This window comes from Pelodiscus sinensis, chromosome 4, assembly GCF_052426305.1.
Source record: "Pelodiscus sinensis isolate ZL-2025 chromosome 4, ASM5242630v1, whole genome shotgun sequence".
NCBI lineage: Eukaryota > Metazoa > Chordata > Testudines > Trionychidae > Pelodiscus > Pelodiscus sinensis.
This window is the reverse complement of record NC_143055.1, coordinates 113,194,376-113,208,886: the sequence shown is the minus strand read 5'-3', so window position 1 is coordinate 113,208,886 and position 14,511 is coordinate 113,194,376. Positions and strand designations below refer to the sequence as shown.

General features: G+C 46.3%; 2 protein-coding genes across 2 annotated transcripts in view; both read right to left on the bottom strand.

Moving 5' to 3' along the window:
* The window catches only part of DNAJB14 (DnaJ heat shock protein family (Hsp40) member B14), a 39,865-nt gene extending 36,179 nt beyond the window's left edge, over positions 1 to 3,686 (bottom strand). Inside the window, exon 1 of the mRNA XM_006133788.4 lies at positions 3,104 to 3,686. Coding sequence (XP_006133850.3) covers positions 3,104 to 3,236 — 133 coding nt within the window. The 5' untranslated portion in view covers positions 3,237 to 3,686. The remainder of the gene's footprint in view (positions 1 to 3,103) is intronic.
* A 6,930-nt stretch (positions 3,687 to 10,616) lies between these two features.
* Positions 10,617 to 13,933, bottom strand: H2AZ1 (H2A.Z variant histone 1). The gene is made up of 5 exons (XM_025189981.3): positions 13,771 to 13,933; positions 13,234 to 13,311; positions 12,603 to 12,716; positions 11,192 to 11,321; positions 10,617 to 11,028 (listed from the first exon to the last, which is right to left on the bottom strand). The coding sequence occupies exons 1-5, from the start codon at positions 13,771 to 13,773 to the stop codon at positions 10,967 to 10,969; spliced, it is 387 nt and encodes a 128-aa protein (XP_025045766.3). The 5' UTR covers positions 13,774 to 13,933; the 3' UTR covers positions 10,617 to 10,966.
* Between the last annotated feature and the right edge of the window lie 578 nt (positions 13,934 to 14,511).

Sequence of the window (14,511 nt, the reverse complement as noted above, 5' to 3'; positions counted from 1 at the left end):
CTTATTGTAAAGTCTGCCACAACACACAGCAGGAGCTACGATGACCTAGTGGCAAAAAATATCTAAGGCCTGTGTACCCAAGCATTGTCATCACTGTTGCCGCAGAGGGAGCTGCAATAAGTGTCACAATGGGAAATCTCCTAAAAAATAGTAGTGTAGACACTCTAAAAAGCTCCATACACTTCTCAACAGTTTCCAGATCTTCTAAGATTCTAGAAGATCAATCTGATGGTCCAAATATAATTCAGAATATAGTGTACAGGCAGTCCCCGGGTTACGTACAAGATAGGGACTGTAGGTTTGTTCTTAAGTTGAATTTGTATGTAAGTCGGAACTGGTACATATTGTAGGGGAAACTCTAGCCAAACATTTCTCCAGAGCTCAGTTTTATTCTCCCACACCTCACTTCCCTCAGTCCTTTATTCTCAAGCTGAGGTGTCTGCTGAAAAAAGCCACTTCACGTCTCCCTGGTCTGCTGGGGGGGGGCGCTAGCTTCGTGTCTCCCTTGTCTGCTGGGGGGAAGCAGCTAGTACGGGGTTGCCTCACCCCGTTTGTAAGTAGGGATCCGATGTAAGTTGGATCCATGTAACCTGGGGACTGCCTGTATTCCATACAAAAATATCTTCAAAAGAATATTAGTAAGGTTTCAGATCAAGCACTCAAGTTATGAAGTGCCAGAATGAATGTTGCTCATGAAACCTTAATTTTGCCTGCTTTCATATGTGTGCATTATGTTTAATTATGTCATAACATAATATTTTTGCAATAGGATCTCTGCTTCATTCCCTGCAAAGAAGAGATGGTACTCTGATAATGAAGCAGCTATTCCATATTTAATTTTATCCTAATTTAATATATGATTCTATTCCTTATCTACCATACATCATCCAAATCCTGACCTATAGGATTTTTTAAATTTTATTGAAAAGGTTTTCTATTACATTCATCACTGTAATAGTATCTCAGTTTTTTCTACATAAGGCTCGGGTCAGAGAAGCAATGGATTTCCCTCATCCTCATGATCCCTAATATATCTTTTATTTCAGAAGAAGCAATCTACTGCAATTACAATAAAAGTACATTGTAAGCACTTACATACTGCTAGCTCACAAAACTTAATAGGCAGGCATAGGAGAAGGAGGAAGTGTTTAGTAAACTTATACCAGATATCATTCTGGAGCATCACCATGGAGTGCAACTTTAATTGTAATTATTTTATGCTGCAGTATTTAATTTTGTGAGGAAATCTTCTTTCAGTAAAAAGAACAAAAGGAAACTTCCTCATCCCTTGAAGAAAATAAAGGGAATTTAAGTGGAGTCTGGAAACTCAGAAAGTCATTGCATACCCTAACAGAGTGAACTTCTGGCTTTTACCGCCTCCCGGGCACAGAACCCCCGAGACCACAGCAAGAGCCAGGGACTAGAAGATCTTAAGATCCGGAATGACCCCTTCAATAATGAAATTTGAAACCATGCTATTGTTTCTTCTAAATAACCCATCATTTAAACAACTGCTAAAAAATGCTAATGCTTTTTAAAATGCCAGTGTGTAATTGGCCAAAGACACTGTTAAATTCTATTTGAGTGACTTGTCCCATTTTCCACAAGTATTGCTGGACCTCTTTGTTCCCCTTCTTTGATGCTAAAACATTCTATACACTGAGGTTTTAGCTACCAATGCAGATTACTACTACAGACCAAGTTGACAATGGAGTACAGCAACTTTTATGAATGCAGCGAATCCTGCTGTAAAACACATTGGCTCTAATAGTTTGCCCCACAAGTGCAAACAATAATCTACAATAAATTATTTCAGTAGAACATGCTGCTAAACCAAAGTCTTGGTGTCCTTCCAATTATTTTAGCTAAGTATTACAAGTTTTAGCAAAGTGCTTCTCTGAATTTCAACTAACTCGTCAAGTCTTTTAAGGTATGTCTACACAGCAACTAGACACCTATGTCTGGCATGGGCCATGTCTAGCTGCTGTGTAGACATATTCTTTGGCAAATTGTACTAAATAAGAGTCTATTACCTAGAGCAGTAGAATAAAGCTGAACTTGTGCTTTTCTACAACTTACTTCAATTCCTAATTCCAGCCAAAGGATTCTGTTCCCAATACCACTGTCTCCTTTTAATACATGAACAGCCAATCTCCCAACAGTTAAACCTCTTACCCTTCAGTTCCCCTGTTAGTGTCTACCACCAGCCTGTCTGAATGTAGATTAACAAACTGGTTGAACTAACTCAGGGGTGGCCAACCTAAGGCTCCAGAGCCACATGGGGCTCTTCAGACGTTAATACAAGGTTCCTTGCATAGGTATTAAATCGAAGGCCAGAGGATGCTCACTGTTTAACCCCCAGCTCTGCTCTAGGCGCTATCCCTCTCCACTCTTTCCTCCTAGACTCCTGCCACTTCCCATCCTCTCCACTAAGCCTGTCACACCCATGCTTCCCCCCTCCAGTGTCTCCCACTGAGAAAGAGCTGATCACAGTGGGCAGGAGGAAAAGGAGGCAGCAGCACTGACTTGTGGAGCTGCCAGTGGGCAGGATGTGCTGAGAGTGGTGGTGGGGAAATGATCAGGGTTGGTGACATATAACTGCTGCTCTCTGGCAATGTACATTGGTCAATTCTGGCTCCTTCTCAGGTTTAGGCTGGCCACCCCTGTCACTAGCTAATTATTTTGGGTTCACTTTTTGGGTCCTCACCTTGGTCTGTATCTATATATTCACAGATGCATAGCAGCACATGTGCCATTTTCCGTACACATCACCTGAAGTCTGAGTGGAAGAGATTTCTCGGGCCCAAGGCCCGCTGGCACGTTCGGCTCACCAGTGTCCCCGGGGCACAGCCACAAAGAGGGCAGGTTGGGTAAAGGTAGCCCTACAGGGGCTGCTGTGTTTGGCAAACCTAGACGACAGGAAGCAGGAGGGATGGCGCCTCAGAGCCTACCTAGGCCTAGGCGAGCTAGTCGGGGGATTGCCCAAGGCTAGGCCAGCAGGGAGGGTGGCGAGAATAGGGGGGGCTCAGCTCAGGCAGGCCTTCGGCCCGTCGGGGTGTGTGTGTGTGTGTGTGTGTGTGTCGCGGGCAGGCTCGCGCCTCACCTCGGGCGGTCTCGGTCGGGTAGAGCTTCTGGGCCTTGTGGAGGAAGCGCAACGCCCGGTCGCGGTTAGCGGCCTCCAGCGCCTCCCGGGCGATCTCGATGCATTTCTCCGCCTCGTCCCGGTTCCCCTCCATGGGCTTCTCCTTGCGCCGCCTCCGGCCGGCGCAGCGCAGAGAGAAGGGGCCTGAAGCCAGAGCGCAGGCCGGGGGTGGGGAGGGGGAGTCGGGCTCCGGGCTCACTCCGCACGAGCCATCCCGGCGCGACGCCGCCTCCCCGCCGCTACGGCAACTCCGGCGCGCAGCTCCGACCGGCCGGCCCGCCGGCTGCTTCCGGGCCAAACTGCGCGGCGGCGGTGAGCGTGCGCACTGCGGAGCTGGGGGCTGCTCCTCGCCTAGGGGAGGGCGCGTGTCCTCCGGGCGCCTCCTGCCGCGCCCCCCTCCGGCAAGGCTGCGGGGCTCTTAGGGGAACCCCGCGGGGACGCGGGCGGGAGGCAGGGGTTTGTAATGCGGGTGGCCCGCTCTTACAGCGGCCCAGTAGAGCCAGCAACTTCCACGTGAGCTCGCGGTGCTCTGGGGCAGAGACAGGAGCTGCCTCTGCAACCGCTTTTACCGCCTCCCGGGCACAGAACCCCCGAGACCACAGCGAGAGCCAGGGACTAGGGAGAGCGGCAGTCGGGAGGCGTTAGGAAGCACGGCGGGGAGAGAGAGAGACCGGTCACTATATTGTTTACACGATTGATAACTGCATTCCGGTTCAGTGATGACTGCATTCCAGTTCAGTGAGTTCCATAATTTAAATCAGTGGTCACCAACCAGTAGATCCGGATCTACCAGTAGATCTTGGAACCTCTGACAGGTGATCCTGACTAGTTTGGCCAGAAAGCTGTCATCTGCTGTCACTTCAATTGCTCCTCCTCCCACTGTCATGCTGCTCCTGGCCTCTGCCATGCAGCTGCCCCCCTGGAAACCTCCTGCTTGCTGTGTAGGATCTGGGAGGGAGAAGAGGCAGGGTGCTGATGTTAGGGTGTCCCTCCTTCCCCCACTTCTGTACCCTATTTCCACACACAGTGAAGGGGATGGAGGGAGCCTGGCAATGCAAATCTCTGTCACTCTCACACACTGTGGCTGTGTCCAGACTGGCATGATTTTCCGGAAATGCTTTTAACGGAAAAGTTTTCCGTTAAAAGCATTTTCAGAAAAGAGCGTCTAGATTGGCATGGACGCTTTTCCGCAAAGCACTTTTTGCGGAAAAGCGTCACTGCCAATCTAGACACGCTTTTCCACAAAAAAGCCCCGATTGCCATTTTCGTGATCGGGGCTTTTTTGCGGAAAACAAATCTGAGCTGTCTACACTGGCCCCTTTGCGCAAAAGTTTTGCACAATAGGACTTTTGCCTGAACGGGAGCAGCATAGTATTTCCGCAAGAAGCACTGATTTCTTAGAGTAGGAAGTCAGTGCTTTTGTGGAAATTCAAGCGGCCAGTGTGGACAGCTGGCAAGTTTTTCTGGAAAAGCGGCTGATTTTCCCAAAAAACTGGCCAGTCTAGACGCAGCCAGAGTGTCTTTTTGTTCTTGGATAGTGTGTAGCAGAGTCTCTCACTGTAGTCAGTAAGAATGTTGATCTTAATGGGTTGTTCACTTTCAGTCCTTTGGGTACGATGTCCATCTTTTTGTCTCACAAACACACACTGTCCTTCACTCTCATTTCCCGACCTGACAAGTAAGTGGGGGGTTGTTAATTCTTTTAGTGCTTGCCCCGGTAACCCCTGAGAGGCAGAGCACATCTGCAGACACCACTCCTGCAGCTCCCATTGATCAGTAATGGAGAACTGTAGGCACTAAGGCTACGTCTACACTGGCAAGATTTTGCACAAATACTTTTAATGGAAGAGTTTTTCCGTTAAAAGTATTTGCGCAAGAGAGCGTCTACACTGGCACATGTACATTACAACATTAGTGTTCTTGAGCAAATACTCACGGCCAGTGTAGACAGGCGGCAAGATTTTGCGCAAAAGCACGTGCTTTTGCACAAAATCTTGCCAATGTAAACCCAGCCTAGAAGCATATTTTCAAGTGGAGTGCCTCAAGGATCGGTTCTAGGGCTAGTTTTGTTCAACATCTTTATTAATGACCTCGATGAGGGGATGGATTGCACCCTCAGCAAGTTTGTGGATGACACTAAGCTAGGGGGAGAGGTAGATATGTTGGAGGGCACGGATAGGGTCCAGAGTGACTTAGATTAGAGGATTGGGCCAAAAGAAATCTGACGAGGTTCAACAAGGACAAGTGCAGAGTCCTGCACTTGGGACAGAAGAATCCCAAGCATTGTTACAGGCTGGAGACCAAATGACTAAGTAGCAGTTCAGCAGAAAAGGACCTGGGGATTATAGTGGATGAGAAGCTAGATATGAATCAACAGTGTGCCCTTGTAGCCAAGAAGGCAAATGGGATATTAGGGTGCATTAGGAGGACCATTGCCAGCAGATCTAGAGAAGTGATTATTCCCCTTTATTTGGCAATGGTGAGGCCACATCTGGAGTATTGCATCCAGTTCTGGGTCTCCCACTACAGACAGGATGTGGACACATTGGAGAGGGTCCAGTGGAGGCAACCAAAATGATTAGGGGGCTGGCGCACATTACCTATGAGGAGAGGCTGAGGGTGTCATGATTATGAGGGTTAGCCAGCAGCCTGGGGATTAAGGGATTAACTACACCTAGCCAGGTGGAGTGACCAGTAGGAATGTAGGTGGGATTTTCAAACTGGGACAAAGGAGTTTGGGTTTTCTTTTCTCCCTTTTGTCTCTGGGGAGAGTTCTCTGCAGCTACAGAGAGGGATAAGCATGTCTCTCTCTCTCCAAGACACCATTCTTCATTTTCTGTAAGTAGGGTAAAGTTTGGGTAGTTTCGTTAGGTTTTATTGTTTTAAGGATTGGGTATGGGATCTGAGATCTGGCACTGCTTAAAAGATGTTTTGGCTTTTCTTTGTAACTGAGTTCTAGGCCCATGGAGTTTCTCCATGAGCATATTTTGTTACCTCCCTATCTAGTCATTATGTTTGCAACAGGAATATTGTTGTAATAATAAAAGTTCTTTCTCTTCTTTTTATTAACCTGGCAGTGGTTAATTGTGTGCCTTGATTTTTATCTTAGGGGTGAGATTTCCCAAATGATCTTCCCCCTGATTTCTTTATCAACATTTGGGTGGTGGCAGCGGAAGTTATTCCCAAGATCTAGGTTTTTAAGATTTTGGGGGAAGTTTTATACCAAAGCCTGGTAGATAAGGCTTTGGGGTACACTTGCTGGCCCCCACTTCTGCATTTATCATGCCAGAGTGGGGAAGGAGTCATGACAGAGGGATTTGGGCTTATTTAGTCTGCAGAAGAGAAGAGTGAGGGGGGATTTGATAGCAGCCTTCAACTTCCTGAAGGGAGGTTCCAAAGAGGATGGAGAGAGGCTGTTCTCAGTACTGACAGATGGCACAACAAGGAGCAATGGTCTCAAGTTACAGTGGGGGAGGTCTAGGTTGGATATTAGGAAAAACTATTTCACTATTGGTGAAGTACTGGAATGGGTTACCTAGGGAGGTGGTGGAATCTCCATCCCTAAAGGTTTTTAAGTCTCAGCTTGACAAAGCCCTGGCCGGGATGAGTTAGTTGGGATTGGTCCTGCTTTGGGCAGGGAGCTGGACTCGACCTCCTGAGGTCTCTTCCAGCCCTATGATTCTATGAAGTTGTGGGCTCAGTGCCTGTAGATGAGAGGCAGCATGTGGAGCCATTGTTGTACATGTCAGCTGTTTTCAGGAGTGGAGCAGGGCCAGGGCAAGAGTAAGCCTGTCTTAACCCCATTGCTTCACCATGTAGAAACTATCTCAGTTAAATGGTACCTAGCCAGAGCCTGCTTCCTGAACCCCCCCATCCCAGCCCTGAATCGCCTCCTACACCCAACCTCCTGCCCCAGACATGAATCCCCCTGCACCTAAACTCCTTCCCAGAGCTTGCCCCCGAAACTCCTCCTGGACCCCAATTCCCCACCCTGGCTTAGTCCAGAGCTCCTCCCACACACCGCAGCCTGCATTCCTACCCCTACCCCCAGTCTGGTGAAAGTGAGTGAGCAGGGTGAGGCCTTGGAGCAAGTGTATTTGGGTTTGAGGTAGATCTTATATTGCAGTTATATTGAAAAAGTGATCCTGTGGTTAAAAAGGTTAGAGACCACTGGTTTAGATTATTATCCCTTATCAGACATAGAGGTAAAATTCTAGAAACCTTTCAGAATCCATGGCATGCATTCCTAACAGAAACCAAGTAGCATCCCAGTTCCTAGCTGGAGAGCACTAGGTTTTCCCTGTTCTTTAGATGGGGCATATACATGTGTCATTCTATAATACAATTTCACTGTCTTTTAACCTGAAACTGTTGACTCTCCTTATGCAGTGGAAGTCATTCAATAGACCACGGCTACCCAACCTATGGGGCATTTTGGGTTTATGTGGGGCTCAAAATGCAGCCAGGATCCTTCAAACATGGCCTCCACTGGGAACATGTTCCACAACAGCGAGTCACTATAATGAGCTTCTGTTTAATGCATTTTAGTAGTTAAATTCCTGGACTGTCATTGCTCATTAAAAGTGCTGTCATATGGGTGGAAATCAGGTAAATATTGCATTTATTAATATCAAAAGTAAATTAAATGGGGTCTGTGTGTTGTGGTCTTGCCTTAACCTTTGTATTCATGCCCATCAGTGTGAAAAATATTTGCATATATATTCAACTACACTTAAGTTTCAGTCCTCAGCACGTGCTTCAAGTATCACTTCCAAAGTTGAGCCCTGCAGTATACACTACACTTCGGACACATAGTAGAGACGTTAAAGGAAAAAATGAGCTACCTTGTTCAAGAATTAGGTCAGGCTACTCTGTGTAGTCCTAAGAACCTGCTATAGTATTTAGGAGTTGCCATGAGGTTACAGTGACAAGATTATCCTCACAAAGTAGAATCAGGTCTTTGACCTATAGGCTCCACTGACCCGGTGAATCCCAAGAAATTGATCCTGTGGTAAATGCTACTTGTGTTCTAGTAGAGAAAATGTAGTATGGTAATTCCTCATTTAACACAGTAGATATGGAAAAGGTGGAGGTTGTCTTTCAAGCAGTGGTGTTGTAGTCAATTTTTTGTTGGTGCCGAGTCATCAATGTCCACATTAGATGATGTGCTATATAATACAGCCTCTCTCCGACTTACGAACCAGTTACGGACCAAGCAATTGGTCATAACTCGGTTCGTTCGTAAGTCGGACCCCATTGAGTTACACGCAACCGTGCTGTTTGTAAGCGTGGATTGCGTTCGTAACTCAGGGTCCCCCATTTATGACAGCTTTGGTTGTAACTGCAAATAGTTGTAGGTCGACCGTTCGCAACTTGGGGACCAGCTGTACAGTAAAACTCCCAATAGGGCATCAGCTAGAGCCTGGAAGTGCTCCAGTCAGCTGCTCTCCCGGCAGGGCTGCTGAGAGCTGCATGTGAACTTGTTAGCAGCTAGGACTGGGACACAAGGTTGGGGGAGAAAGGACACTGGGTTACAGCAGGGAGGGGAGATGTCTAGCTCTGAGGAAGGGCAGGGGAAATGGGTTAGAAGTACAGTATGCCTGTGACAGGTCTGCTGGGACCCACACTGTGTCCAGTGAGGGGGGGAAGGGTCACCAGGGAACAGCACAGCCAGCTGTGAACCCTCCACTGCTTTGCAGGGAGGCAGGGGCAGTCCCACGCAGCCACTGGCAACAGGTTGGTTATTTAAGGGATGGTTGTATTCAAAAAATGTTCCCAAAAATTGTGCTATTGTGAAAACATTAAGCAGAAATGTGTTAAACAAGTACTGTATTATGCAGCAGCACTAGAACTGCTGTAAAACTTGCTCTCAATGCATCTTTAACATCCAAAGCTACCCTGTGAATCTCTGCAGATGTATGTCAGCCCACCAAGACTAAAATGGAAATGAGCTATGCAAGTTGAGCTATATCAATTGTGGAGCTTATTTTGGATTACAGCACTGCCTACACAGCAGGAAGTCAGAGATCACTTCAACTCCTGTAACACTCATATGAGTAGTAAGGAAGTCCTCTAGCTCAACATTGTCAAAGTATCTGCATGTAGTCACGGACTGTGCTATTTTGAAATAACTTTTCCAAAATAACACTGCTGTGTAGACATAGCCACAGTCTCCAAACCTGCTGTAATGCTATAGGCAAAACCCTATAAAGTTACTCTATTCAGTACTTGATCCTTTTCACCTGTATGAGCAAGTGCAGATGACACTTCAGAGCTAGTGACCACACAACCTTTGCATAAATTACAGCTGCTATTGCTAGAAGCTTACCCCTAAAACCTATGAGTATGTAAGATTGACAAGAGGTCAGCTACCAGTCAGTCTTCTAATTTGACACAGCTTTGATAGCCAGCAGTGCTAGCAGTTAAAGGTAACCAAGACTTACTTGTCCAAAAGCCTTCATAGCAAATTAGTTTCTAGAAGGGGATTCTAAACAGAAAACAAATCTGAGTAGCTTTAAAGAGGGATGTTTTAGTAGTTCTGTGCTTCTAACAGCAACTTTTAGTACTGTAGTTGTATCCTTTACCTGAGGATTGAAGCTAGTAGCAGCAGTGGAGAACTGAAACAAGTCCAGGCTTCTGTTTCTATAGCTGGAGCCTGCATGCTAGCTTTTAATCTTCTGTGAAAGTGTAAGTTCAGCCTAGCACCCAAAGCACAAATGTAGCTCAAGATTGTTAAGATTCCCCACTAGCTAGAAAGGGCTGTATTCTCTTAAGACACGGTTGAAGATGTAAAGTAGTACAGCCATTATTTAACTTTAAAAAAACCCACACACACTTCATGTAGTATGTTAAGGTACCTCTACAACTATGTTTGTAAAGTCTATAGTTGTAGCCAGGTATCATGGCTCTAGCTTAGCACTATTCCAGGTAGCATCTAGTTAAACAATCAAGGCCCCATTAACATCACAGTATTATAGCCTTACTACTGATGCACCACTGTAGATAGTTTTAAACTGCAATATTGAAAGGCACTAGATAAACATGTTTAACTTCAACAAAAACATGCAGTATACAAAAAGTGAGAACAAGAGTCAGAAATCTTTATTCATCTGTCGTAGTCTAGAGCAAACTGTTTTTGCTGTATTTGATAAGCTTTGGCGCTATTTATACAAGCTAGTAAGCAGGAGCTCCCTTCAATACAGATTAATATGCTGCCATCCCCTTTAAAGCTCATGTCTCTTAAACAGCTAAGCTTAGGATCTATGTTGCTTATTACAGATAAGGAGTCAGTAAGTACCATCAGAATTGAAGCAATGACATTCTGCCAACAGAACTTGCTTGAATCAAAGTAAAGTACTTTACAATGTCATAGTAGGGTAACATTTCCTTGGTCAAGAACTGGGTGTCCGATAGGTCTTAAGTTGCTTTTTGGGCAAACAGCTGAGAAAGCAAAGCAAAGCTAATGCACAGAGAATATTATTGATACAACATTTATTGAATTCATCCACTAGTGTGGAAGTAGTCTGTACAAAACCAAACATTTCCTTTAACTTCTACTTCACATTAAAATCAAACAGATCTAAAACAGTCATCTTTAATCAAAAACCCTTACAGATACAATAGCTTCTTTGAAGCCATGGTAACACTTAAATATGGTTAAGACTTCAATGCAGAAATTTGGTATGTTAGAATGCTCAGTGAGCTTTATCTTCTCAAAATTACAAAAAGGCAAAGTTGTGTTTCACAGATACAGTCCACTGGAATCACCAACACTGGACAACTGTTTAATTAAAGTCCTGAGATAACAAGGAATACTGGTATCCTTTAGACAGTTTTCTGTTGTCCTTTCTTTCCAATGAGAGATTTGTGGATATGTGGTATTACACCTAAGGGAAAAAACACCAAGAATTAAGGCAATTTTGAAATGCATTTTCCCTATGTCATCCAAAATCCAGATAGTACTGCAATTGTGTATTAATTTTGTAAAATGCAATTAAGTCTATTTGACTTGAAGTTTAGTTTGAATAGCTATGAGTTGGAATTACATACCACCACCAGCAATTGTTGCCTTAATGAGAGAGTCCAATTCTTCATCTCCTCTGATTGCAAGCTGCAAGTGACGGGGAGTGATGCGCTTCACTTTTAAGTCTTTGGATGCATTTCCTGCCAGCTCAAGAACCTGCAGACAGAGTACATTCAGACCCTACCCACCATATAGAGATTGCAGTAGTTAATGACATCTTCAAAATAGCCGGAAAGATACCATAGGCTAGGGCTACATAGAGATCATCAGGGTCTTGTGTAACAGTTTTGCAGACTGCACTGTTAAGTTTGGACACAGTATTAACAGATTGCATTGCAGGATAATTCCTCAGTCTCCTCCCCATAGTTTGAAGGGGAAGATATTTTGCAAGAGTAAGGCAAAAGAGTTGTGACATTTTGGAAAAAAGTCACACATGCCTCCATGCAATATGATTGGGGTAGCTTATAAACCATTTCAGATCTGATCAAACAGTTTTAAAAGATCATTTAAAATGCAACAGCATCATAGCTATAGTGCTCTCACTACAGCATTTCAAGTGTAGGCATTACCTATGCCAACAGGAGGGGTTTTTACATCAGCATAGATAATAAGCCTCCCTGAGAAGCAAAACTAAACCAACAGAAGATCTGCCATTGATCTAGCATTATCTACACTGGTGATTAGGCTGCTTTAACTACAATGTTCAGAGGTGCAGATTCTTCACACCCTTAAGCAATGTAAAATGCAGGACAATGTAGCACTTTAAAGACTAACAAGATGGTTTATTAGATGATGAGCTTTCGTGGGCCAGACCCACTTCCTCAGATCAAATAGTGGAAGAAAATAGTCACAACCATATATACCAAAGGATACAATTAAAAGAAATGAACACACATGAATAGACAAATCACATTTCAGAACACGAGGGAGATGCAGGGGGGGGGAAGGAAGGAAGATAAGTGTCTGAATTGATGATTAGAGGTGGGGAGCATGGGATGTTTGAGTTAATGGTATTAGAGGTGATAATTGGGGAAGCTATCTTGATAATGGGTAAGATAGTTCAAGTGTTTGTTCATTCCTTTTTGGAGAGTGTTGAATTTTAACATGAATGACAGTGCAGATGTAAAAGGTCTTTGTAGCAGAATGCAGGTGGTTAAGTCATTGAGAGAGTGTCCTTTCTGGTTAAAATGGCACTACATTAAGCAATGTAGTGATCTCAACCTAACTTTAGTTGAGAACAGACCACAGGGACATCCGTTTATGTTTTTACCAACTTAAATGGGCTTGTAGGGGAAAATGATTAAACCAAGGATTCTTGAACACAACTCTACGACAAATTCCAATAGTAGAAGTATTTCAGAAGACAAGCAACCTTGGTCATTATGCAGCGCCAGCAATGTCAGCTGCTTGCCACATTTCCCCATGGTTCAATTTTACCTCAGCTGTCAGGTACTCCAGAATAGCAGCACTGTATACTGCAGCTGTAGCTCCCACACGTCCATGGCTGGTGGTCCTTGATTTCAAGTGTCGGTGGATGCGGCCAACAGGGAACTGCAAAGGGTCAGAATAGAATTAAAGTGACTCAGGCTTTATCAACAGACCTGAAATGGCTTGTAAGATACAAGATACACCAATCATATCACATGGAAGGGCTTGGGACTGGCAGACAGACATCACTGGGATAAGAGTGTAAAGTTGCAGTCTTACACTTCTTGCTTCTCTACAGCACTCAGGCAGCAACACACAACTACCCCCTCTACACACATTGAGCGCTCAAGCTCATTGACTATAAAGCATACACCTGCAATTCAAGTAACTGTTTGAGTGCTTTTAGCAGGCTCTCCACCCTGAGATTACACTAGCATAGGTGTGATCCAGTCGTCCACTGTATGTTTTGAACAGTGGGTTGGACTAGACAAATTCCTCAACCTGATCTTCCATGTAAGAAGCTCACGATTTAAAAACCTTGCAATAAGAGTATTCTGCCGTAACTTTGGAGGGCTCTCCAGCAAACCCTTCCCAGTCCAGAGCGATTGTGCTATAAGCAGATAGCTCGCCCAGTCCTCACCTGCAGGCCAGCTCTCTGTGAGCGGGATACCGCCTTGGTCTTGGTCTTTCCGGAATCCTTTCCAGCTTTTCCACCAGCCTAAGGCAAAAAAGCAGAGATTAATGGGGAGCAGCACCTGCCACAAGCGCAGCGTGCCCCATGCTACCCCATACAGAACGCAAGCAGTGAAGGTAACCGGCGCGCGGCGCCTTAAGCGCATGCGCCTCCCGTATCTAACCAGCGTGTCTAATTCCTCCACGCTAGCAGGCCCAAGCAGCTTCCCGAGCGCATGCGCCCCACCCACTTCCGGTCATCGGTGGCGTCACTACTGCGCGTGCGCCATCTCCCTTCTTTCCTCTTCTCCCCCTCCCCCAACAGGTTTAGCATGAGCACCTCCCATTCAGGCAACCGCCACCACCCACCGTTAACCCCCTTCCTTCGCGCGCTTTCACCCTCCGCGGCGCGTTCAGTTCAGCTTCGGCCCTTCCCGCAGCAAGGCGACGTAGCCGCCGCACCCCCCAGTCTCCCCGCTGAGCCCCGTTCCTGCGGCTCTCTTACCATTATGAGCGGTGTTGCAGCGCCACAAACGGGTAGTAAGCGAAAGAGCGCGTGCCCAACCACACCAGCCCGAGCCCAGCACCCGCCGCGATTCAAACTGCGCCCGCTCCCGCCTTGCGCGAGCGCTTTATAACCACCGAACGTGCCCGCATCCGGGAACCCGGCTCCTGCTGCTAGCCAATCGACTGAGTGGGGACGGGCCTTCACTGAGGCGCCCGGACCAATCATAGGCCAGCGAGTGGGCGGAGTTGGTAGGGTTGAGTGACTGACAAGAGCGGGCAACCCGCTTCCTCGGGTCCTCAAAAGACTCCGTCCATATTTAAAGTGACGTCACCACTCCTCGCTCACGGGCGTGCTGAGTGCGTGGTTCATTGGGTCGCGCTCCGGGGCGGGGAAAGGTGGGAGCCGGGGCCTGTGTCTCGTGACTGCTTATGCAGCTGCCCGGCCTCCCTGCTGCCTGGCTCAGCACAGCGGGTGCCTGGTGCATCTATCAAGGTTGCTAAACGGGCGCTCAGAAAACATGAGTCAGTCCTGCCCCTCCCCCCCCCCCCCAGGCTTGCCACATGGCTGTAAAAATCAGGAGCCTCGTGACGCTTTGTGAGAGGGAGTGTGACATGTTCCCTGGGGCTGGAGTACTCCGAGGGCACGTTTTAAGTCTCGATCTCTGTAGAGCAACTAGAAGCAGGTTTTCTTAAAAGCCGGTGAGATTATCTTGCAGCCACACATCATTCCAAGTGTTTT

Coding starts and splice junctions, on each gene's coding strand:
- H2AZ1 (XM_025189981.3), bottom strand. Junction 12,717..13,233: donor CACAGAGAGCTGGCCTGCAG/GTGAGGACTGGG, acceptor GACCCTTTGCAG/TTCCCTGTTGGCCGCATCCA. Junction 11,029..11,191: donor GGCAACAATTGCTGGTGGTG/GTATGTAATTCC, acceptor TTTTTCCCTTAG/GTGTAATACCACATATCCAC.